The 26,010-nt window shown below is 43.4% G+C and overlaps 1 protein-coding gene across 1 annotated transcript in view; it reads right to left on the bottom strand.

Annotated features, from left to right (window-relative positions):
• USH2A (usherin) overlaps positions 1-26,010 on the bottom strand; it is a 1,400,924-nt gene that overhangs the window by 829,301 nt on the left and 545,613 nt on the right. Inside the window, exon 23 of the mRNA XM_073628975.1 lies at positions 2,731-2,861. Within this exon, the coding sequence (XP_073485076.1) occupies positions 2,731-2,861 (131 nt within the window). The remainder of the gene's footprint in view (positions 1-2,730; positions 2,862-26,010) is intronic.

The following is a 26,010-nucleotide window of genomic DNA, read 5'->3' as shown; positions in this document are numbered from 1 at the left end:
ACTACTTTTGAAAATTGGTGCGGCGCTGCAAAGTCGGCGTCGCACCAATTGGAACGGTGCCATTACCATCACGAGGGCTCCAATCTGAACACATATCAATTACACAGGTTCTGAGGTTAATTGAATGCAGATAAGACACTAAATGAGTTTAATTACCACATTAAATAGCCACAGAACCTGTGTAATTAATATGTGTTCAGATTTAAAGGGATGAGGTGGCAACCCTAGTGGCAGAATGACATCATCCCATGCTGGCCAATGAGAATGGCTGCAGCCTGGCACCCGAAAGCAGCAGCTTAGAAGATGCCAGTTCCAGTAGGGGCAATTAACCACTTACCGACAGCTGCACGACGATGTACGTCCAAACTTTGAACGGGGATATCGTTGTTATGGCAGCAGCTAGCTGCCATAACCCCAGTATCCCTGTTTTCATGCGGCGGTCGGCTTTCAGATTTCAAAAGTGGTCCCTGCGGCGGATTCACCGTGAGATCACTTTTATCGGTGGCGGGAGAGGGGCCCCCTCCCGCCACGATCCGGTGCCCTCCGCCGCTTACCGGAGCCGTCGGTAGCGGCGGAGGCGATCGCGTCCTTCTCTGTGGTGTGCCTGGAGACGAGTGAGGCTAAGATGGCGCCCACTTGTCTCCATGACACTGCTGGGCGGAAGCGACGTCAAAACACCACTTCTGTCCACGCCTCTTAAAGGCACATTTTTTCAATGTCATTTTTTTAAATGACTTTTTTTTTTTTTTTAATTGCATTTTAATGTAAATATGAGATCTGAGGTCTTTTTGACCCCAGATCTCATATTTAAGAGGTCCTGTCATGCTTTTTTCTATTACAAGGGATGTTTACATCCCTTGTAATAGGAATAAAAGTGACATATTTTTTTTTTTTTTAAACAGTGTAAAAATAAATAAAATAATGTAAAATAAATAATAAAAATAAAACATTTTTAAAACCCCCTGTCCCGACGAGCTCGCACGCAGAAACGAACGCATACGCGAGTATTGCCCTCATATGAAAACGGTGGTCAAACCACACATGTGAGGTATCGCCACGAGCGATAGAGCGAGAGCAATAATTCTAGCCCTAGACCTCCTCTGTACCGCAAAATATGCAACCTGTAGAATTTTTTAAACATCGCCTATGGAGATTTTTGAGGGTAAAAGTTTGACGCCATTCCATGAGCGGGCGCAATTTTGAAGCATGACATGCTGGGTATCAATTTACTTGGCGTAACATTATATTTCACAATATAAAAAAAAATTGGGCTAACTTTACTGTTGTCTTATTTTTTTATTCAAAAAAGTGAATTTTTTCCCAAAAAAGTGTGCTTTTAAGACCGCTGTGCAAATACAGTGCAAAATAAAAGTATTGCAATGATTGCCATTTTATTCTCTAGGGTGTTAGAAGAAAAACCATATATAATGTTTGGGGGTTCTAAGTAATTTTCTAGCAAAAAAACCTGTTTTAAACATGTAAACACCTAAAATCCAAAACGAGGCTGGTCCTTAAGTGGTTAAGCCCCTGTAAGGAGGTTACGTATCACAGAGTTTATCTCTGCTTTAATGAAGAGCGATTGGCGAGGGGGGGAACGCAACTCACCCATGGGTTTTTACGCCACCGCAAGTGTAAATTTGGCCATAGGGCACTGTTAGACCTTTGAGCTGGGAGATGACACAATCATTTATAATGGCATCAAACATACTTTTTGGTGTAATACTTTAGGCTGGGTTCACACTGCTGCCAAATGCGGCTCGCAGCAGGGGTCCGGTGAATCTCTGTTCTCCATTTTAGGGACGAATCAGGGCCAAATTTTTGCCTGAATTTGGCCCTGAAACGGAGCCAAAGACACACAGGACTCCTATGCAAGCCGCTTCGCAGCCGCCCCCGGAGATATGTGAACCAGCTCCATACAGAGCTGGTCACAATCTCCTGTCATGCGAATTGGATGCGAAGGAAATTTGCATCCAATTCGCACTAGTGTGAACCCAGCCTTAAAAAAAAGTGCAGGTTGGGTCTTTGTTTTATTGCCATGCTTTGGCAGCCCATTTATAATGAATATACCGCCTTAAAGCAGCTCAGGTTAATGTGTGGATTATCAAAGTTTGTGAAGAAGGCCTTACCAAAAAGTGATAATACAGTCACTTACAGCAATACGATTTTAGTCGGAAGCTCTCTTTAAAAAGTACAGGAAGCATTTCAAAGTGATTTCCCAATCTGTCCAATCATAACCTTCATTGGTTGTCACTCATCCCCCATTGCCCCTTACTGTCCATACTCGGTCAGCTTTCAACACAACTGCTTGTGCATGGGTACATTTCTATCTTGTTCTTTCTTATTTATAAGGGTTTGATTAAATGTGGTTTTTGGATAAAAAAAAAAAAAAAAACCTGACGAAAACATATAGGAAAACACAAGCCCTGATGAAATACAATAAATACAACATCATTATCAAGGTCAACATATTTCCACTCTTGACTGTGTTATCCTTAAAATGTGAGCTCGTAGTAAATAGATAACTAATTAAATTGGAAACTGCCTCAGGTGTTTCAATAGTCCCTTCCCAAAGAACTCCAATCTTCAAAGGTTTTAAAGAACCCATTAACCTGGATCAATAGGAAAAATGGAAACAGCGAATGCCTCATCATCTGAAACCATTAAATGTACCAGATGCCTTTGGGAGGCTTGATAGAGATCTTTTTCACTGGTTTCTTCATTGACTCTTACCTGTGGATCAAAAAGGAAGTAAAGGCGCCCTCGTCTTATTTGGAGCACGACGTATTCTTCCTGAGTTCCCGCTGACACAGCACACACCAGCAACCCGTCCGCTTCCTTCGTCCTGAATTGTATTTTAATACCTATTGATCAGGAAGAGAAGGGAGTTATTATAATTACTTATATAGTCCAGTTGTCTTTTGAACACCAGAGAAATGCAGTTACTGCCACAGGCTATTCACATAACTTATGCCAATGACCCCAGGTGACTTTTTTCAGGTGAAGAGATGCAGGTGATCTTCTTTTAATAAAGCAAACCTGTCAGGAAATTAAAAAACAACCTCCCACATTGTAGTAGACACTTTTACTGCTGCTGTGACCCCCCCCCCCCACTGCATCTCTGTAAAATAGCTGGAACCTTCAGGCAGGGGCATTGCTAGGTCTACAAAAGATCTGGGGCTAGAGCCCATAGCAGCGTAGTAAAGAAAGTCATACGATTGGGTGGGCATACACATGTATATACAGTAATATATGTGTGTGTATATATCCCCAGAGAGCCCCCCCACTTAACCAGGGTCCCTAGAGAGCCCCCCCTTACATCAGGGTCCCCAGAGAGCCCCCCCTTTACATCAAGGTCCCCAGAGAGCCCCCCTTTTACATCAGGGTCCCCAGAGAGCCCCCCCCTTACATCAAGGTCCCCAGAGAGCCCTCCTTTACATCAGGGTCCTCAGAGAGCCCCCTTTTCATCAGGGTCCCCAGAGAGCCCCCCTCTTACATCAGGGTCCCCAGAGAGCCCCCCTTATATAAGGATCCCCAGAGAGCCCCCCTTACATCAGGGACCCCAGAGAGCCCCCCTTACATCAGGGTCCCCAGAGAGCCTTCCCCTTAAAATTAGGGTCTCCAGAGAGCCTCCCCCTTAAAATCAGGGTCCCCAGAGAGCCTCCCCCTTAGCATCAGGGTCCCCAGAGAGCCCCCCACTTACATCAGGGTCCCCAGAGAGCCTCCCCTCCTCTTGGGGACTCCTGTAGAGACTCGGGGCTATGGGCCCCAGATTTCGGGCTATAGCCCCAAAAGCCACCCCCTAGCAATGCCACTGCGTTCAGGTATGGTGGAGTGTAGGACACGCCACTTGTCCCTCAACAAAGTAGGGCACTGGGGTCTTAGTGGCCCATCTTCTGGCCCAGATGCTGTCACATTATGTTCAGGGGTGTCATTCGGTGTGCAATAATGCTAACAATTGTGAAAAATTGGCTAAAAAAAATTGCAGGGGGTAGTTACGAGTATCTGAGCAACAGGATAAAGTAAGGAGGGTACAATGAAGTGGAGTTCCACCCAAAAATGGAACTTCCGCTTTAGGGGAAGGTGACACGTCACAGGTCCCAGATGATTGCCCGGCCAGTCACAGCACGCAGCGCGGCTCGCGCGTGTCACAGCCAGGTGCTCACAGTGACAATGCCGGTGCAGCAGAGAGGAGGGGGAGAAGAGCGGGGCTTCGTTCCCCATCATCGCTGGACCCTGGGACAGGTAAGTGTCTGATTATCAAAAGTCAGCAGCTGCTGACTTTTCATTTTTTTTTCTGTTAGTTGGAACTCCGCTTTAAGTTTGATGTCAAATATGATGTTAAAGTCTTTTGGCTAAAATGCCATTTTAGTTTTAGTTGTATTTTAGTTATCTGAATTGTTTTAGCTTTAGTCGTATTTAGTCGACTAAAATCTCCAGTACATTTTAGTTGACTAATATCTAATGGGTTTTTAGTTAAATTGTAATGCATTATTTAAGCATTTCTCTAGCATTTCCAAACTCATTATATACTCCTGGAGTAAAAAAAAATTAAATATCATGTCGTTATTTATGGTATTAAGGTTTGAAGAAACCACAAAAACACTCTGGATAGTGGTCTGAGGAGGCCTGTAATGCATTGCACAGTGCTCTGAACGGTGGTCTGAGGAGGCCTTTAATGCATTGCACAATGCTCTGGATGGTGGTCTGAGGAAGCCTGTAATGCATTGCACAATGATCTGAGGAGGCCCTTTAATGCACACAGTGCTTTGGATGATAGTCTGAGGAGGACTGTAATGCTGCTCAGTGCTCTGAGCGAGAGAGGCTTCACCGCACAGGTATGGATTCAAGCCAGGTGTGAACGAGATGATTGCCTTCAAGAAGAAAGAGCCCCAGGTGCTGGCTAATGCTGAGCCAGGCAGGAAGTATACGAAAAAATCCAGACAGCCGCACACCGGAAAAAAAAATGCAAGTGTCTTTATTGTAAAATCAGGATCATGGAGCATACAGGACACTGTAGCGAAAAAGTACAGACAAAACAGCTAACGCATTTCGCACTTATGCCAAGTGCTTACTCAGTGTCCTGTATGCTCAGTGCTCTGGACGGTGGTCTGAGGAGGCCTGTAATGCACACAGTGCTCTGGACGGTGGTCTGAGGAAGCCTGGAAGCCTATAATGCACACAGTGCTCTGGACAGTGGTCTGAGGAGGCCTGTATATGCTGCACAGTGCTCTGGACAGACGTCTGAGGAGGCCTTTAATGTACACAGTGCTCTGGACGGTGGTCTGAGGAGGCCTGTAATGCTGCAAAGTGCCCTGGATGGTGATCTAAGGAGGCCTGTAATGCACAGAGTGCTCTGGACAGTGGTCTGAGGAGGCCTGTATATGCAGCACAGTGCTCTGAACGGTCGCCTGAGGAGACCTGTAATGCTGCACAGTACTAAGCATGCCACACCATTAAGCACACTATGATTGCTACCTTGCTTGCTGGGAGGGGAAATGCTCATGGGGTTTACATGTGGAGCTTCGAGGAAACCAGAAGTCCAGGAGCTGGAAGACAGGATGTTTGGAGCACACAGGAATACACTGGCATTGGAAAACTGGATGCAACTGGAGTGCACAGGGAATACACTGGAAAAAGGTCCTAGGAACTGGGGCCTGTGGCTCTGAATGCTAACTATTGCTCAGACAACCTGTATGAAATTGAGCACTATTTAAAGAGTAACTCCACTTTTGTTGAGAAAAAAAATATTCCCCTATGGGTGATCTATGTACATTTCAAGGATTTTAACAAACCTTGTTGCTATTCTGAAGAAATATCTGTTGTTGCTTGTCTGTGTCCATATGCAAAGTAAGTGGATAGAAATTATTTTTATAAATATCAATAAGCTGCTGCTTGCAGGATTCTAATGAGGAAAGTGGCAGGGTCTGCATCTTTTTAGATGTGATTTCCCTTGGGAAGTAGCTCACCAAAAATGATATTTTTGTAGCAGAAGATGCCCACAATCTCATTTGTATCTTAGCGTAGACTTCTGGGAAAATCATTGAGCCAATCACACAAGCAGGAAATGGCATTTCTAGGGAACGTTCTCTACATCATCTTTGTACAGAACACCTCCAGGTTGTCATATTGCACTTCACAGAAAACTACAGAAGCTGCAGATTTAAAAAAGATCTTTTTTTTATATAACATTCAATTACACTATAACTTGTGTAGCAATTGTATATGCTATATCACCCCCCCCCCCCACACACACACACACACACACACACACACACACACACAAAGGTGGAGTTACCCTTTAAATAGAAAGGAAGATGGCCAGGCTGTGCTGGGACTGGACATGTAGCCGACTGAATCAAACAGCAGGCAAGACATTGTGATGCCCATATCTATGAACACATATTATCTATGGGGCAACAAGTAATAGAAGAGCGTTGCACATTTAAGCTGTGGGACTACAAGTAACAGTTTGCCTGCTGATCCATGGGACTAAAAGTAACAGAACAACTACAGGTAACAAATTAACGATGCAAGTCAGTGGAACTAGTAACAGGTCAGCCTTGCATGTCTTCAACTGATTTGTAACAGGTACCTAGAACAGGTGGTGGGTACTATGTAGGGCAGACAAAGAGCTTACAACCTAAGGTCCCTAACACACATTCATGCATATATTAGGGCCAATTTAGACAGGATCCGATTAACCTACCAGCATGTCTTTAGAGTACCATGCTGTACCATGTACTTTTATAAAAAAACTATCCTGTTCTCTTTGTATTGATTCTTTTGTGTGAAATCCCTGGTGTTCCTGCCAATCACTCTGCTTTTCTATTAAAAACTGACCACACTAGGCATGAGAGCACACCATGGTAAGTTCTCTAGCTGTGCTGGGAACTCAGCCTGCTCTCCTCCAATGATTAGACTTGTTATGATACACCCCCCTACATAGTTATTCACTGGGAAAACCAGTGTGCTGCCAATTCTCCTCCTCCAGCTCTCTGAGTTCCTTATGCAGCTGAGAACAGAAATTATGTGATCACTTATAAAAAAGGGTAAAAAACTTATTTAGACTTTTTTTTATATATTTACACACAAATGTTTTGACTTCCATTTCTATTTTAACATGAAATAAAATGAACCACAAGGTGAGGGTTTACATATACTTTAACCACTCATGGTCCATCCCATAGCATTTTTGCTGCTACAGGGCAGCACCTCTGCTCCGGATCACGTATATATAGGGGGTAAGCATACAGCAGGAGCCAATCAGCGGGCACCACAGACTCGCTGTCCATCGGCACCCGCCGATCTTCAGGCAGAGAGACATAACGACAGTCTGCCTATGTAAACAAGGCAGATTGCCGTTCTGACAGGAGGGAAGGGATGGAGCTTATGTCCCTAGTAAAAACACCTCACACAGTACAGTAAAACACTGGTTAGGCACACAGTTAACCCTTTAATCACCCCTGATGATAACCCCTTCCCAGCCAGTGTCATTAGTGTCACTGGTCCCCAAAAAGTGTCAAAAGTGTCACTTAGTGTCCAATTGTCTGCCGCAATATCGCAGTCGCCGATCAATGCCATTACTAGTAATAAAAAAATGTAATAGATAAAAATATCCTGTAGTTTGCAGACGGTATAACTTTTGCGTAAACCAATCAATGTACGGATTTTTTTTTACCAAAAATATGTAGCAGAATACCTATTGGTCTAAATTTATGAAGAGATTTGTTTGTTTTTTTTATTAGATATGTTTTATAGCAGAAAATAAAAATATTGATATTTTATTTCAGAATTGTCTGCCTTTTTTTGTTTATAGTGCAAAAAATAAAAATCTCAGAGGTGATCAAATACCACCAAAAGAAAGCTCTAATTGTGGGGAAAAAAGTGGTTAAGCTAGCCATACATGGCTCAGTTTTTTTTAGTTTTTTGAAAAAAAACTGAACTGATTCCCCCATCTACACATTCGAGGTGGATGGGGGATTCCTCACCACCGTGTCATTGTATTCTGACAGCGGAACTCCGCTCCTGTCAGAATACCTAGTGCTGCAACCGATTGGCTGTATGCGCTGGCGCTGATTGAAGCAAAGTTTTCCAACTAGCCAGTTCATGAGAAATCAATCGATCAATAGATTTACTTCATAGAAACAGGAACTGCCATAAATGGATCAAACTTTTCCTGGTTCCTGCTGAACCGGTCGACTTTCGTTCTATGTATGGCCAGCTTTACTGCTTTATAAATATACCTATTGTTTTTCTGACTCTCCCTTGTAATATAGTTTTCCTAGTAGAACCGTTATTTTTTCCCCTTTCTTTATTAGGGTGACACAGGGAGACACAGGGAGAGCATTGTCCCCTTATGGACAGGTTAGTCTTAGCTGGCCATGTGGTTTCAGATGGACCTCAAATAAGTGACATATTAACAGCAACTGAAATTATGACTCTGAAATCTTGTTGAAATTAAAGTCAGTAGGAAATGCTTTCTTTCTTTCTAACCTGCATGTGCATGAAAAATACCCTCGTCTGACAGGATCATAAGTACAGTATAAAATGATTTCTATGATCCCTACCAAACTAAGGTCATGTTGCATATGGTAAAATAAAAGCTGAATTCCAAGCACAAATCTTGAAATATATTCCTCAATAGCCAAAAAGGATAGAAATCTACTTTGTGTGCAACAAATCACTTTGTAAATCCAGATATTACCTTGTAAAAATAGCAATCATATAATTATGGTGCTGTACATAACCTGTGGGAGGGACCCAACATTCCCCACCCACTACAGACTGCCTGCAGAAAACTTCAGGAGGGGCGGAGACAAGACCAGTCACCCTGCACAAGATGAAAGAGCAGCAGTGACCGGTCTTTATTACAGAAAGTTTGTGCACAATGGAAAGGCTTCATGCTGTATTACTGCATGGACCTGGAAGAAATGACAACGCACACCAAGATTCAAATAAGAAAACACATGGCTCTTGTAATTTAGACATATTTGCTTATGTCAGATTTCAGCTTTGAAGCCTAACAAGAAACTTTATTTGCTCTATTTTATTGAAAGTTTTTTGTTATATTTGTTCAATTCCAAAAAAACAAAAAACACTATTTTTGTAGATCTGGTCAGAAATCCAGTGAGACAATAAGTTTCTGTGTTCTTTGCAGCACTGTTATCAGTAAGCAAGGTTCTCAGTGATCTTTGTAAAATACAGAACACCTCTTCCTATATTATAGAGGTGAAGAAGAGGTGAGGTGTTCTGGTGTTCTGTCATTTAAATAAGGGTGACATTCGACCTCTGATGGAGAAAATTCATATGTCATTATTATGGCTTACCAATACATAGGAATGCATCCTAAACCTGGTTACCTTAGATGACTTCATTCTATAGGAATGTCATTATGAACTGACCACTTAAAAGGTAATAGCATTTTCTAAGGGTTTTGATTGCTCAATACTACTTATTAGTCCTGTATATACCACAGCCAAAACTTGGAAAAGGTAGTCTCTGACCAGGGCTGCATTATGCACGCGTCTGGTTTGATCATCTTGCCAAGCCGTAAAGCCAGGGGTCTACTACTTGGCAAAAAGCATCTATAGCTAAGTATCTTGTTATTTTTTTAATATTAAATTTTTTATCCTTATCTATTCATAAATGTTATATACAGTTTGATTTTACCCATTTGCACATTTAGAAAAAAAAAAAAATATAAACTATCATGTGACCATGATGAAACATCCTCCATAGTAGACATGTGCAGAAAGGAAAAATGTGTTTATCTGTGTGTTTAGTTTCAGATACTATAGATTTGTTATGTTACTAATTTTGTTTCGTTGATTCATTTTGGAATTTGTTTTATTTTGTTTTGTTTATTAATTTTCTTAGGAATTCCACATTTTCGGAACGATTGGAATTCAGACCCGTCGATAAATGATCGACCGATTTGAAGGGCCTGGTATGGATTGTGTGTGGGGGGGCACAATTTTTTTTCTGACCTTTCTATTGACGGCATTTTTTGGTTTACATTTCAGTTCTCAGCGAGGAAGCCTGCTGACAGCTGATAAGTCATCAGTTGTTAAGGACGCGGCGGCTGGCTTCGCGACCCGCTCCTTAACAAGCAGCTATTCTTCACACAGAATTCGTTATAGGTCGATTATTTTTTGACCGATTCAATGCTGTGTAAAGAATAGCTGGTTGTCAAGGAGCAGGCTGGGAAGCCAGCTGCCACATCCTTAACAACTGATGACTCGTCAGCTGTCAGCGGACTTCCCCACTGAGAGCTGAAATGTAAACAAAGGAATACAGGCAATAGAAAAGTCAGGAAAAAAATAGTGTGGGGTCCCCCAGGCCCATTGAATCGGTCAATCATTTACTGACCGATCCGAATTCAAATCGTTCCGAAAATTTGGAATTCTGAGTTTTAGTGAATTTCAACAAAATTCATTACTATTACATCCGAATCTCTGAATAGCCAAAAATTCATCCAAATTTACATTTGGACCGAAACGAATTGCACATGTCTACTCCATAGCTGCAGTACAGGGAGTGTTGGCACCCTAGGACAAGAAGCGTGTTACAGGCTAAATCATTTTAGAATCAAAGAGAATGGGGGTCTGGTATGTATTGTTAGGTTCCCTATTGCATTTTGACAAATAAAATAAAACTTACAGTGAAAAGTGAATTAACTGCTTTTTTTTCTATATGTCATATGTCAACATGCTATATGTGTTAAAATAGACACGAGTATCCTCCCGAACACCCTTCGAATCTGGTATGGATGTTGGGGGAAGCCACATAAAAAAAAAATTACATGGGGGTCCCCCCAAAATCAATACCAGCCCCTTGGAACCTAGTTTGCATTTTATGTGGGGATGCCACTCTAAACTGATAACCTGTAAAGGCTTTTAAAGTGTCGCCTATGGAGAATGTTAGGTACTATACACTGAAAAATACATCAAATCCCTAAAAGAAATTGAACTTTCAAGGTATCACACCAAAATGAATTGCATGAAAACATTATTTTTAATTTACAAACATTAACCTCCCTATCGGTAATCCCGAGTGTGGCTCGGGGTTAATTTTCAGTTCCAAAAGCGGTAACCCCGAGCCACACCCCATATCCAGGTACAGGTACTTACCATGTCCCTACGATCCTGCAATGTACTCCTGCTGTATCCTCAGCCGGATCCTCCGCCTGATGTATCAGTGTTCCAGGCTCCGTTCCCTGCGAGCAGCGCAGGGGGTGGAGCCCAGCGGCAAATTTAAAAAAGTACAGAAACATAACACACACAATACATTGTAATCTGTTAGGATTACATTACTGTATCAAATCATTTCACCTCAGTTTTGTCCAGTGGCGGCTGGTGATCAAAATTTTTTGGGGGGGGCGCAAACAAACTAAAAAATTCTGAAACAAAAACATCAAATGTAGCCATTGTGCCATCAATTTCAGCCACTGTGCCCATCAAATGCAGCCACTGTGCCCATCATATGCAGCCACTGTGCTCCATCAAATGCAGTCACTTTGCCCATCATATGCAGCCACTGTGCCCATCAAATGCAGCCACTGTGTCCAACAAATGCAACCACTGTGCCCATCCAATGCAGCCACTGTGCCCATCATATGCAGCCTCTGTGCCCATGAAATGCAGTCTCTGTGCCCCATCAATTGCAGCCACTGTGCCCATCATATGCAGCCTCTGTGCCCATGAAATGCAGCCTCTGTGCCCCATTAATTGCAGCATCTATGCCCATCATATGCAGCCACTGTGCCCCATCAATTGCAGCCTCTGTGCCCATCATATGCAGCCACTGTGCCCCCCCCATCTTGGTGGCAGGTCAGGCAGTGGGTGATGCTGGATCCTCGCTCCAAGGGGCCTTAGAGATACTGGATTACTTTTCAACGGTTACAGGGTTGAAGGTAAATTGGACTAACTCTCTGTTGTTCCCAATTGATGTGGAAGCCGGTAGCATGGGTTTGAATGATATTCCATTGCCGTGGGTAGAGAATTTAGGAGTTGTAATTTCCCGCCAAGCTTCTGAATTTATTCCCCTGAATTTGATTCCAATTCTAGGAGATATTGGGTCAAAATTTAAAGCATGGAAGTCTCTACCATTGTCCTTATTGGGACGTATTAATCTTTTAAAAATGAAAATTATACCAACATTTATGTACTTATTTAGACATTCTCCTCAGTGACTCCCTGTATCCTTTTTTACAAGATTAAATCATATTTTTTCATCTTTTTTATGGTGATCGAAGAACCCCAGGTACAAATTAATTACCTTGATGCGCCCTTGTGAAGAGGGAGGCTTAGCTTTTCCTGGATTTATATAAATGTTTTTTGGCCACTCAGCTGGTCACGGCCGTATGGTGGCTAAGCCCAGATTTATATAACCCCCCTTACTCGGCTGTAAGCAGCAGTGGTAGGTTCTATAGAAGCTCTTAAGGTACTCTTATTTAGGGGCCGTAGGGCACCCTACCAGTTGACTGCTTTAATGCTTAATACTATTCGAGCTTGGGAGGCTGGTCTCAGATGCAAGTATTATCCAAAGGGTGTGATTTTTCCAACTGCCCCTCTATGGTTTAATCCTAGTCTCCCTCAATTTTTTTAAAGTACCAGAGCCTATTGCATGGACTAAATATAATATTAGATTACTCTCTCAAGTGGTCACTAAACAGAAATGATCTACCTTTTCTACACTTACCTCAATCTTTAACTTACCTAGTTCTTATCTATTTAGATGTTTCCAGCTGCTCCATTTTTTTCATGCACAGTTTCCACAGGACAGTCTAAGGATTATACAATCCTCTTTAGAATCTGTGCTCAGGGTTGAGTGCCTGGATAAGCCCACCTCGAGACTGTACTCTCATCTTACTTTAATCTCTATTTCACCATTAGAAGATCTCAGAGCTAGGTGGATATACAATTTGGATATGGAGGACTGGGGTGGTGTGTGGGATTTCCCTCTGCGATCTCTGGTATCTTTGAGAGACCGCATGATTCAATTTAAATTGGTACATAGAGCATATATTACGCCTTATAGACTTCAAAAGATAAATCCTGCGTGCTCTTGCAAATCCTGGCAATGTGGAGCATCTCAGGGGGATTTCACACACATTTTTTGGACTTGCCCATATATAGCTATGTTCTGGGGGGGAAGTGGTAGGTATATTGAATACTATTACCTCTGCTTCTTTACCGGTCTTAATGTCTGTTTGTCTGCTGGGTCTGGTAGAGGCTATTGTTCCTACAGTGTCTGAGCGAGTGTTCGCTAATACAACATTATTCTACGCAAGAAAAGCCATTGCTATGCATTGGAAGAAACCTTGCTCTCCTACACTTCTATACTGGAAAGAATTGATAAATAATAATCTCCCATTGTATAGATACACCTATATTAATAGGGGCTGCTCTAGTAAGTACGATAAAGTCTGGGCAAAGTGGCTGGACAAACCGTATACAGCATTCAATGCCGATGGGGGTCATTAATCATAATATGGGTGTTGCTGTATAAGGGATGCTTGGTTGCTTTGTTAGTTTGAATTCGTATTTCGAATTGATAGTTGCTATGCGGGGTGATTGGATCTTGATATTGTATTAATATATTTTAGGTTCAATGTGTATGATGTTTTGTTGTGTTGTGTTTTGTTTTGTCTGTTAAGTAAAATAAATAAAAAGATTTATAAAAAAAAAAAGACATGTAGAGATGGTTGCCTATATTATTTGGCCAGTATTTATTAGGCTATGCTAACAATGTAGGACGTTTTTGACCTCTGTTCCCCCATTTTATTGAATTTTTATTGGATATATATATGCTCCCCATAATTTACCATCGGTGTCCACGGTTTCCTGCATGGCTGGGTCCCTCTCATATAAAGCGATCATGGTTCTTTAAAGCAAGGGGCCACCTATCTATCGTTTTTTTTTTTTTTTAGTTCATTCACAAACTTTTCTTCTCAGCATTACATACTCACATATTGTGTGTAATATGTCCGCCTGTGTCAGATTTCGTCGGAAAGAATAACTTATATTATTCACTGCAGGCGGTTTCCATCTTCATTGTGGGCATTTGAAGCCCACAAGCATTTATTTCCTGGATGTGGTGAATGCTGTGCTCCCAGCATTCACTGCTCGTTCCCGCACATGCTCAGTGGCATCCTGGGAAGCCTGAGACTAGCTCCCAGGAGTCTGGGAGAGGCTAGAAACACGCCTACTCCCACGGGAGGAGAACCAGGAAGTGCAAAGAAGAATAGAAAAATAAAAGGTAATTACGAGGATTTTTTTAAACGGCGTGTCAGCATCTAGGCAAGGAAGAGAATACATACAGATATTGTTCAAAATTTGGGTGGAACCCCGCTTTAACCACTTCAATACCGGGCACTTTCAACCCTTTCCTTCCTAGGCCAATTTTCAGCTTTCAGCGCTCTCGCACTTTCAATAAGAATTGCGCGGTCATGCAACACTGTACCCAAATTAAATTTTTATCATTTTGTTCACACAAATAGAGCTTTCTTTTGGTGATATTTATTCATAAATCAGTTTTTTATTTTTTGTGCTATAAGCGAAAAAAAGAGCGGAAAAAAAGAAAACAATATTTTCTTCTTTCTGTTTTAAAAGAAATCCAATAAAATTTAATTTTGTCATAAATTTAAGCCAAAATGTATTCTGCTACATGTCTTTGGTAACAAAAAATCTGATTAAGTGTATAATAATTGTTTTGTGTGATCACGGACATGTGTACGCAGATGATCATGTACAGATGTGCGCAGATGATCTTGGACATATGTGTGCAGATGGTCATTGGGACATGTTTTACTGTTACATATGTGTGGGACAGGTGTTTTTACTGTGTGGGGACATGTGTGGGACATGTGTGTGGGGACAGAGTTTTAGGGACACTATTTAGGGGACATTGTGTGTTTACACTGTATAGGGACATGTGTGGGGACACTGGGCAGGTGATCAGTGTGTAAAAAACAGCTTATACTCACTGATCACCGGCCAGCTGCAGCGATCCGCTCTCCTCTCCTCACTGACAACTTCTGTGTGAAGAGAGGAGAGCCGATCGCCTAGCAACCGGCTCTCTATTTACATCACATGACAGTTGTGATTGGACACAGTCGTCATGTGATCAGGAGGGCCAATCACAGAGCCCTCCTGCCGATCGGAGATGCGCCGTGTCCGGGTGACACAAGCGCATCGGGATCGTGCCACTGCACAGGCATGCGTGCATGCGATCCCCCTACTTCTGAGGGACATTCCTGAATGTCCACTCAGAAGAAGGAAGCACCCACCCAGCCGTATATGTGCAGTGGCTGGGTGGGAAGTGGTTAAATTTGGGGTCAAGCTATATGCAACCTAAGCATTTACAGCAGGTAGTATCTGTACATGTATACAATTATGTTATCAATTTAATGTGTATGATCCTGTATGAAGCTCATTACTCTGTTTATAATCTTAGAAATATATGCCAGTTCTCCCTGAGGAAGTTGGCATTGTCCTGTGAAATGCGTTGGAGACATTTACATGAGAAGCCCCCTATTATTATCGGGGGCATGGTTATTAATTGCTAGTCAATATGTAACTGCAGTGTTCACTACTGTTACCTATGTATTCGGGTTTACATCTTAAACCTTTTTAAACCTTTTTTTAATGTTTGAAAAATTAAAAGAATGTTTCATATGATTCTTTTTGGCGTGGTACCTTGAAAGGCCACTGAAACTACCCTACTGAAAGTCACCAATGATCTACCAACTGCTAAAACCAATGGCCACTACTCCATACTCATACTACCAGACCTCTCTGTAGCCTTTGATACTTTTGATACACTCTCTTGGCCTTCAAGACTCTACTCTCTTCTGGTTCTCCTCCTACCTATCACAGCGCTCCTTCAGTGTAACCTATAACTCTGTTTCCTCCTCTCCACTTCCTCTTTCTGTAGGGGTACTCCAAGGTTCTGTCCTCAGACACCTCCTCTTCTCAATTTACACTTCCTCCCTTGGTCAATTAATAAATTCCCATGGCCTCCAGTACCATCTCTATGCTAAAAACACATAAATCTATCTCTCTACTCCTCACCTCACTCCTTCAGTCTCCTCTTGCATTACTAACTCTTTGACTGTCATGTAAGCATGGATGTCACACAACTTCCTCAAAATCAGTCTTTCTAAAACTGAGGTTATAATTTTTCCTTCGACCCGTACCTCCTCCCCTGACTTCTCCATCAAGATCAGTAATACAACCATCATTCCCTCCCCTCGTGCCAGGGTGCTAGGTGCAATCCTGGACTCCGACCTGTCCTTTCAGCCCCAAATCCAATCGCTGTCCAAATCTTGCAGACTCCACCACCGAAACATCTCCAAAATACGCCCACTTGCTTACTGGGCACTTATACCCCCTTCCTGCCCAGGCCAATGTTCAGCTTTCAGCCCTGTCACACTTTGAATTACAATTGCATGGTCATGCAACACTCTACCCATATGATTTTTTTTTCACACAAATAGAGCTTTTTTTGGTGGTATTTTTTTGTATTCTCTTTATTTGTTTTTGGTGGTATTTAATCACCACTGTGTTTTTTTTATTTTTGCTAAACAAACAAAAAAAGACTGAAAATTTTTAATTTTTTTTTCATATTTTGTTATAAAATTTTGCAAATAGGTAATTTTTCTCCTTCACTGATGGGCACTGATGAGGTGGCACTGACGGGCACTGATGAGGCGGCGCTGATGGGCACTGATGAGGCGGCGCTGACGGGCACTGATAGGTGGCACTGATGAGGTGGCACTGATGAGGCAGCACTGGTGGGCACTTAACAGGAGGCACTGATGAGGCTGTACTGATTGGTGGCACTGATGGGCATTAATTAGTGGCACTGATAGGTGGCATGGAGAGGTGGCACTGATAGGCGGCATTGATTGGCAGCACTGATGGGCACTGATAGATGGCACCAATGAGCACTTATTAGCAGCACTGGTGGGCCCTAAGGGGACCGATGGCTTTCTTCTTTTCTTCACTCTGACAAACTACCTTTTGTTACACCAACCCCTCCCCTCCCTATTAGATTGTAAGCTTGCAGGAGCAGGACCCTCCTAACTCTTTTGTTTTGAATAGTATTGTTGCTGTATTGTCTCCCCTTATATTGTAAAGTACTGCACAAACTGTTGGCACTATAGAAATCCTGTATAATAGTAATAATAATATTATTTTTTTCTTTTAGGGATTTGATGTATTTTTCAGTGACTTGTAACCATGGATGTGGTACATATGCGTTTAATAAAAAGTTGCACAAATATCTTGTAAAATTGAAATTACTAACATTTTACTCTATAGAGCCATTGATTTTGCAAAATATATGTATGAGGATTTAAGGTCATTTCCAGCATAAAAAATTGCAAATTTTAACGTGTGCAAAAAACAAAAACACAAAATTCACTGGTAGACAGTGGTTAAAATTCCACGACTAGTAGTTTTGTGCATTTGTCGTTTTCTTTTTTTGGGAGGGGGTGGCCTTATTGCTTTGGGTTTGGGCACTACTAATAATTGAGGTGTTGTTATCTATTCAAAATATCTAAAGTATATAAGTCATGGTCATAGGGATTTTATTTTGGTTGGATATCATGTGTTTGTTCTGTGGAAAACACTGCATGTAACCTCAGCCTTGCTTTCTGCAAATGAAGTAATTTACTAAAGAGTAGAGCCTATTGATTTTTAGCTGGAAGGCTGGGATTCTCTCAGAAATCTAAGCGATGTTTTGAATAAAGCGATCTCATTTTGAGAATCTAAATCCATAGAGACAAATTATTCCTCGTCACAGTTCATGCTGGTATAAACCGCCTTTAATGGCATTCTGTTTGTAATAAAAGAAATCCAGAAAATGTATTTCATTGTTCCATTGTTTTTATTCTGGGTTTACTATACTCTGGAAAGGCAATATGATGTATCTATGCCAACAATGTTGCACTTGTACCAATATAATGCACCTGTACCAAAATAATGCACTTTCACCAATATAATGTACTTGTGCTGCCAACTTACAGATGAGCTAATTGAAAATAAAACTTTTTCTGCTGGAAACTTGGAGGATGAATTACTCCAGAGTGACTGGAAACACAGTTGTCAATGATTGCTTGTATTAAAGTGATACTAAAGGCTACCTTTTTTTTAACAGTTATATTGCCCAGAAGGGGCACTTTCCCCCTTATCTGGCAGTCCTTTGCCAGCGCTGTCAGCTTCTCCCTCCTCTGGGCACCTCCTGCAGCAAGCCAGGTGCTAAGGATGTACCCACGCCTGTGCATTCACTTTGTGCATGCATAGACACACACAGCGCCAGTAAGCCACACACCCCCCGATCACTTCTCACAGGAGTTTGACTGATGGCAGCAGGAGCCTACTACATCTACTTCACTGGACAACATGACTGCAAATGAAGTTGGATTTACATCATGGGGTGTTTTATTTACTATTGACTTTTTTGGGGGAATGAGTAACCATGGATACAACATATTCATGTAGCAGTTTATCTGGGGGTTCCCCTATTCAAGAGATTCTGATAAATTACCCTTGTACACCCCCACAACCTCCAGACCAGGAATGCGTGGATGAGGCCTTGCTGGGGACGGAGGGTAAAAACAGGAGGTTGTTCCGCCTTTTTAACCCCCAATGGCCCACCTATAAGTGGATATGGTGCCACTTGGATGAGTACACATTGCTGCGGTGGCAATGCTTTGCATTATGGTGCACCAATTTTAACTCTACATGCTGTGTTTGACAAGTGGCACCACCTGTCAAATTCTCCCGTATAAATGAATTGGGCTGTGCTGCAATGTCCCACTATGTAAATTCAACGTAAATCATGTTGTCCAGTGGTTTTGATTCAACATGAATCACAATGAACGTCAACCTTCCAACACAATGATCGACTTGATCACTCTGACTGCTACTCCCACAGCTACTTCACTCTCAAATGACAGCTTCAAGGCTGGAGGCCGATTGTCAACAAACTGGCTGGGGATCCTGGGTGACGTCATTGACCAAATCCGTAAGTCATTGACATCACCCTGCCAGCTTGTTGACATTCAGCAGCTGGCTGAGATGCTATCATTTGAAATGGGAGTAGCTGTAGGAAATTATTGTTGTAGTCGCCGTTGTGTTGGCGGAGTGTCAGTATTCACCCAACGATGCAGGATTTGTTAGGTATGTCAGTATGTTTTTAAGGACAACCAGAGATGCAGGTAAGATGTGAGTGAAAGGAAAAAGTTCCTCTTTAAGCAGTTACAGTATCCAACAATATAAATAAAAGATAACCATTGAACACGGCGCTATATGGTTTGTTCCAGACACTGTAACTGTCACTTTTGCTGGACAGCTTGGTCTGCATGTAAATGCTGCGTATTTGTGATATATATATATATATAATTATATTCCCTTACAAACACTAATTGGTGTGTATATATATATATATTGTGACATTGGGGATTGTTCAGCTCAAGTGGATAGATGCGTTTTAGTGCAGCGAGTCCACATCAGAGAGGCATTTATAGTTAAGGGCCTGGTAGCCCACGTTTATTAAAGGAAAAAACAACAAAAGTCCATCCAGGAATCCCACGCAGGGGTCCAAGCTTCAATTAAACACACAAAATCCAAATGAAAATGCTAGCCCACCTGGCTACTCTTCAGCAGTAATGCTGCTATAGGGAACAGGCCCCTCAAACAAGCTGCTTGGATGCACACAGTCTTAGGCTCCTTGGTCACACACAGTTTCAAGAGCTTCCATGCACACAGCTTCTGGCTCCTTTGACGCACACAGCTTTACAGCCCTTCAATGCACACAGCTTCTGGCTCCCTGGACGCACACAGCTTTGAAGCCCTTCAACGCACACAGCATCTGGCTCCTTGGACGCACACAGCTTTGAAGCCCTTCAACGCACACAGCATCTGGCTCCTTGGACGCACATAGCTTTGAAGCCCTTCAACGCACACAGCATCTGTTCTCACACAGAGACACTTACTAGCAGCCACTGCTCCAACTTCACCTTCCTCCACACTTTCTGCTCTCACCAGTCCCTCGTTATATGGGCTGTGTGCACCTGGGCACACACCCTGCTGGCTGTCCACAAGACCCGGACACAGGGTTGGAGATCCCGTCCCACCCAAGACTCTGAAGGATCTCCAAATTACAGAGCCCCATAAGGAACTAGCAAAACCTGGAGAAAACTGCCAGAGCAGTTTTCTCCATTTCAAATTTACACTCTGTAGCTCTGCACTCAGCCAATATGCAGACTCTGTGTCTACTTTAACCCCATTTCCATAGTGACAGAGCCTTGCTCTGCCACATACCCCCCCCTCTTGTTTCGATCCGGAGGGAGAAACACCTGCACCCACCATAGCAGTTGGGACACTTCTGTGCTGGCCATCAGCCACGTAGGCCCAACCCTTTTTTCGGGTGTGCTTCCAGGTACGTCCCACCTTGGATCTTAACAGGGTCCTATAATTCCGTATACTCTGCCTTCCCTCTCTTCTCTTGGGGTTCCTGAGCATACTCTCCTCTCTTGGGGGAACTCTGCCTTCCCTGATCCTACCTTTCAGCTTACAGACGTCAGTTTTATCTTTCACCACAGGTCTTTCAGGTTCAAAAACCTCTCTCTGGTTACCCACGGCAACCACGTCACTTTTAACAGCACCAAACATTAGCAGATCATACATTTCAATGACATCCTGTCGAACACAATCAGTGCCATCTATCTCAGTACTTGTTGTTAGGACCAGACCTGAGGAGGGACAAAACACAGGCAAGTGATTACACCCCACGGGTCCATAGCACAGCTTCACCTCACCTGTTGTCCAACACTCCATGGGTAACTGATCTAACAAATGACACTGATCCAAGCACAAACTACTCCTTTCTGATGTACACATTACATTGTTGCAGCAACCAACATTAGCACTTTCCTTTACAGTGTCTCCGGGTACTTTAAGTTGTACCTCTTTCTGAGTGATAGAAAGCATCTCTGCTAGTGCTGCGTCTATTTTGGGCCCTACCTTCTCATGAGGTTTAGCGGGTGAAACAGTATCCACGCCCTCTATTGACCACTGCTCAGCCGCACCTCGGACCACACCAGCAGAGATGTTTATAGTCACTACACCAGCCGGAGAGACCTTTGATGTCTCCAACAGTTCTCCTGGGCACCTTCCATACCACTCAGTAACTGGGAGCACCCTCTCAGAGAACCTCAAGACTATCTGCCACACTGTTAATAAGCATTGGTCCCACCAATACCATTCTCGATCAAGGCTTCCCAGCACAGCCTGTACCACCTGGCTCCACCCATGGGTACTACGCAGCACCACCTGGTCCGACTGTGGTGGAGACACCCAAGTGTACAGTGAGTGCATTTTTACCAACTCCAGCATTTCAAGTAAGGTTTTTGTCATCTCTAAACATCCAATGTCTAAATACCAGACCTTTCTAAGGTCTTTTTCCCTGTCCAAGACATGGAGGGGCTCATCCACTGCAGCTTTTGAGTTTGAGACATTTGAAGAGACCTCCACCTCCTTGGAGGTACCCCTCATCACAGCCTGTTGCTCCCCTGGAGCGCTGTCAGACACATGTCTCACACTTAACCCTTTTGCACCAGTGTCCGTGAGCCGCTGCAGGTCATTACAAGTCACATTGTCACCTTGACACTTGAGCTGTTGGGCTGTGGACAACACATCTGCTATGCCAGCACCCTGAACAGTTCCTTCAGACTGGAGGGCATTAACCTTCGCAGGGACAAACGTGTCCTTGAGCACCAGCCGATCTGCGATCCCTCCATTGGGCATAGCAGGTGTTCTGTCCACCACATTATTTAATATTGTGATTGCATTCTCATACCAATTATCCCAGTCTATTGTGGTTCCATCACCCACTCTAGAAGGCCCCACAGGAACCTGGGATTCACTAGCCAAAACATCACCTGTGTCATTTCTATACATATCCCTTTGGGTGGACACATCATCTGACAAGGCAGGCTGTAATACATGCTTTTGCCCTACCTGCTCTGGGGGCGCTACTGACACACACAGCTCTGCACTTTCAGCTTTTGCAGGCTGAATTAACCCCTTGACAACTGGGTTACACTTAGGGTTGTGGGGCTGCGCCCGCACACTCTCACTGTGTGACTCAGTCTTCCTTTGCTTCACCAGAGTAGCACCACAGCCATCCTGGAACACCTCTGGCTCCAACACATGGAGACCCCATGAGACTTCCATGGACAAGCCTGCGCTTCTGGTTGTCACGGGAGATATCCTACTCCCATCATTGTCAGTGAACACATTTGCAACATTTTCAGACATGACATTAAAGGGAACACATTTTTCAATGTCATTATCACCAATACCATCACATTTGCCAACAGTAACACATTTGTCAGCATAACCATCAGAATTTTCATTACGTATAGACATAACTGCTACTTTTGTGGATTGTCTATTACCAACCACAGCATGTGAGCCTCTCCTCACATCACCCTCTATCTTTAAAGGGGAACTCTTTCCTCCTTGGGCAGCTCCATAGCTGACCTGGGAAACTCTCTGCTCCATCACTGCAAGCTCCTCTGAAGTTTCCCTGGGCAACTCTGCAGCACCTGTCACTAGGGAACATGGCACAAGAACAGTTTTGGTCACCCCTACTTTAACCTCTCCAGCACTCTGCTGGATTATAGTAGGCACATGCATAGTCCCCATGTCCATTTGAGTCTTTAAACTTGCTGTCAGCTGGGCTTCACCATGTGCCTCCCCACTGCTCCGGGTAGCACGCTGCAGCAAGTCTATGTCCATTTGCACTGCGGATCTCCCCGCTGGACACACTCCCATTTCACTAGGTTCAGTCCCACAAACTGAAACAGTCTTACCATTTTCAGTGGCTGGCATCATACCCTTCACTTGAGTGCGCTGTCTCTCAGCTGCATCCATACCAGCTACTTCCTCTGGGTGGCCACAGGACGACACTGCAGCCTTTCCAGACTCTTCAGCGTTGTTCCAGAACCTTGGGCAAGTAAAAATTCCATGCCCCACTTGACCACATTCCAAGCACGGTACTGGTAGCTGAACTTTACTTTCTTGGAATCTCCTTGATGACTGGCTCTCTGTTGCCAAGGGATACCACTGGTCATGACCATCAGCAGACAGACTCCTTGGATCCCCGACATCCCTGTTGGCCTGGACATTGCTTCCACAGATGACCATATTCCTCTTTTTCACACGCTGTTGTCCACCTGGCTTCCTGTTGCCAGGGGAAACTTCTTTCACTTCCTTTTCAACTGGGGATGACATGATTAATTTACCCCAGGTCACAGAAATTTCACACTTGGAAAAATTCTCTGGCGTGGCTGGGGCATGTGGTGAAATACCCTCTAGCCATAGAACCCTTTCCCTTGCTTCAGCAAGGATTGCTTCCTTTTCTGTTTGGAACGCCCCATGCTTGCTGTCTTACACACACAGCAACTTGCAACACACTTCACAGCAAAGAGAAAAAAAATATGTGATTCTCCTTTCACAGGTACACAACCTGCATGCAACACAGAGAGAAAAAATATGCGATTCTCCTTTCACAGGTACACAACCTGCATGCAACACAGTCCATCAAACTTCTGTGCAATGCTGTTCGCCTGGCTGCCACACACAGCTAGCAGTAGTTCCTGATGCGACTCACCATGGAGCAAGGACCTAGATTCAACCGTCTACATGCCCGCATTCGAGCACCACTTGTGACATTGGGGATTGTTCAGCTCAAGTGGATAGATGCGTTTTAGTGCAGCGAGTCCACATCAGAGAGGCATTTATAGTTAAGGGCCTGGTAGCCCACGTTTATTAAAGGAAAAAACAACAAAAGTCCATCCAGGAATCCCACGCAGGGGTCCAAGCTTCAATTAAACACACAAAATCCAAATGAAAATGCTAGCCCACCTGGCTACTCTTCAGCAGTAATGCTGCTATAGGGAACAGGCCCCTCAAACAAGCTGCTTGGATGCACACAGTCTTAGGCTCCTTGGTCACACACAGTTTCAAGAGCTTCCATGCACACAGCTTCTGGCTCCTTTGACGCACACAGCTTTACAGCCCTTCAATGCACACAGCTTCTGGCTCCCTGGACGCACACAGCTTTGAAGCCCTTCAACGCACACAGCATCTGGCTCCTTGGACGCACACAGCTTTGAAGCCCTTCAACGCACACAGCATCTGGCTCCTTGGACGCACATAGCTTTGAAGCCCTTCAACGCACACAGCATCTGTTCTCACACAGAGACACTTACTAGCAGCCACTGCTCCAACTTCACCTTCCTCCACACTTTCTGCTCTCACCAGTCCCTCGTTATATGGGCTGTGTGCACCTGGGCACACACCCTGCTGGCTGTCCACAAGACCCGGACACAGGGTTGGAGATCCCGTCCCACCCAAGACTCTGAAGGATCTCCAAATTACAGAGCCCCATAAGGAACTAGCAAAACCTGGAGAAAACTGCCAGAGCAGTTTTCTCCATTTCAAATTTACACTCTGTAGCTCTGCACTCAGCCAATATGCAGACTCTGTGTCTACTTTAACCCCATTTCCATAGTGACAGAGCCTTGCTCTGCCACAATATATATATATATATATATATATATATATATACACACCAATTAGTGTTTGTAAAGGAATATAATTATGATTTAATTACAAATGTGTAAACTTCAATTGGTCAAATTGATAATAATCAATGATGGTTAAAATTGTGATTATTATCAATTTGACCAATTCAAGTTTACACATTTGTAAATAAATCATAATTATATTCCCTTACAAACACTAATTGGTGCCATTGCTTGATGTTCAGGTCGCGGGTGCCGCTGGCCCACACGCCCCTTGCCAACTATAGGGCATTCCACAATTGTAATCCACCGAAAGTTGCACAGTTGTGTTTGGCCTCTTCCCCTGGGGTGTTGGCGAGCCGGAGGACCCGGGTCGGGGCTGGATGGTGGAGGTCTTTTGACAGTTTCAGATCCAGGAGAAATGATCATACACACGTAATTGGTAACTATGTTTAAAATTGTTTTTTCTTTTTTGCACCTTATACCTATTGTACATAATTAGTTGATTGACACAATCGATACAATTTTCATGCATGTAAACTTCTTCTACATCGCATACATATCCTCTGAAGAAGACCCGATGGGGTCGAAACGCGTCAGTCCTATCCAGGCGCTCGATTTACTGTACAATTGTGTGTAGTTTTACATGTGCTTTGGCGCTTTTAAAACATTTCTTCTGTACCACACGTTTAATAAAATTAAAGCTATCTTTTTCTAATATTGAGTTTTATCTGTATACAACACTTGCTGCCTAGAAAACCCCTTCCATCTGGGGGAAAAATTCCCTTTTTTCTGATCACCTTTACTCTTAGCCTATTTAGCAAGACAGTGGTTGTCTTGGAGGTGTGTTTGGGGTCATTATCATGTTGGAATACTGCCCTGCGGCCCAGTCTCTGAAGGGAGGGGATCATGCTCTGCTTCAGTATGTCACAGTACATGTTGGCATTCATGGTTCCCTCAATGATCTGTAGCTCCCCAGTGCAGGCAGCACTCATGCAACCCGGGACCATGACACTCCCACCACCATGCTTGACTGTAGGCAAGACACACTTGTCTTTGGACTCCTCACCTGGTTGCCGCTTGACATCATCTGAGCCAAATAATAATAATAGTCTTGGTCTCATCAGAACACAGGACACGGTTCCAGTAATACATGTCCTTAGTCTTCAACAAACTGTTTGTAGGCTTTCTTGTGCATCATACATTATACATTGTACGTTTACATCAGTCCCTGCCCTCAAGGAGTTTACAACCTAAGGTCCCTAACACACATTCATACTTACTAGGGCCAATTTAGACAGGATCCGCTTAACCTACCAGCATGTCTTTAGAGTGTGGGAGGAAACTGGAGTACCCGGAGGAAACCCACGCAGGCACAGGGAGAACATGCAAACTCCAGGCAGATGGTG

Source organism: Aquarana catesbeiana, linkage group LG04, assembly GCF_042186555.1.
Source record: "Aquarana catesbeiana isolate 2022-GZ linkage group LG04, ASM4218655v1, whole genome shotgun sequence".
Classification (NCBI taxonomy): domain Eukaryota; kingdom Metazoa; phylum Chordata; class Amphibia; order Anura; family Ranidae; genus Aquarana; species Aquarana catesbeiana.
Note: the sequence above shows the minus strand (reverse complement) of the source record. Positions and strands in the feature narration are given on the sequence as shown.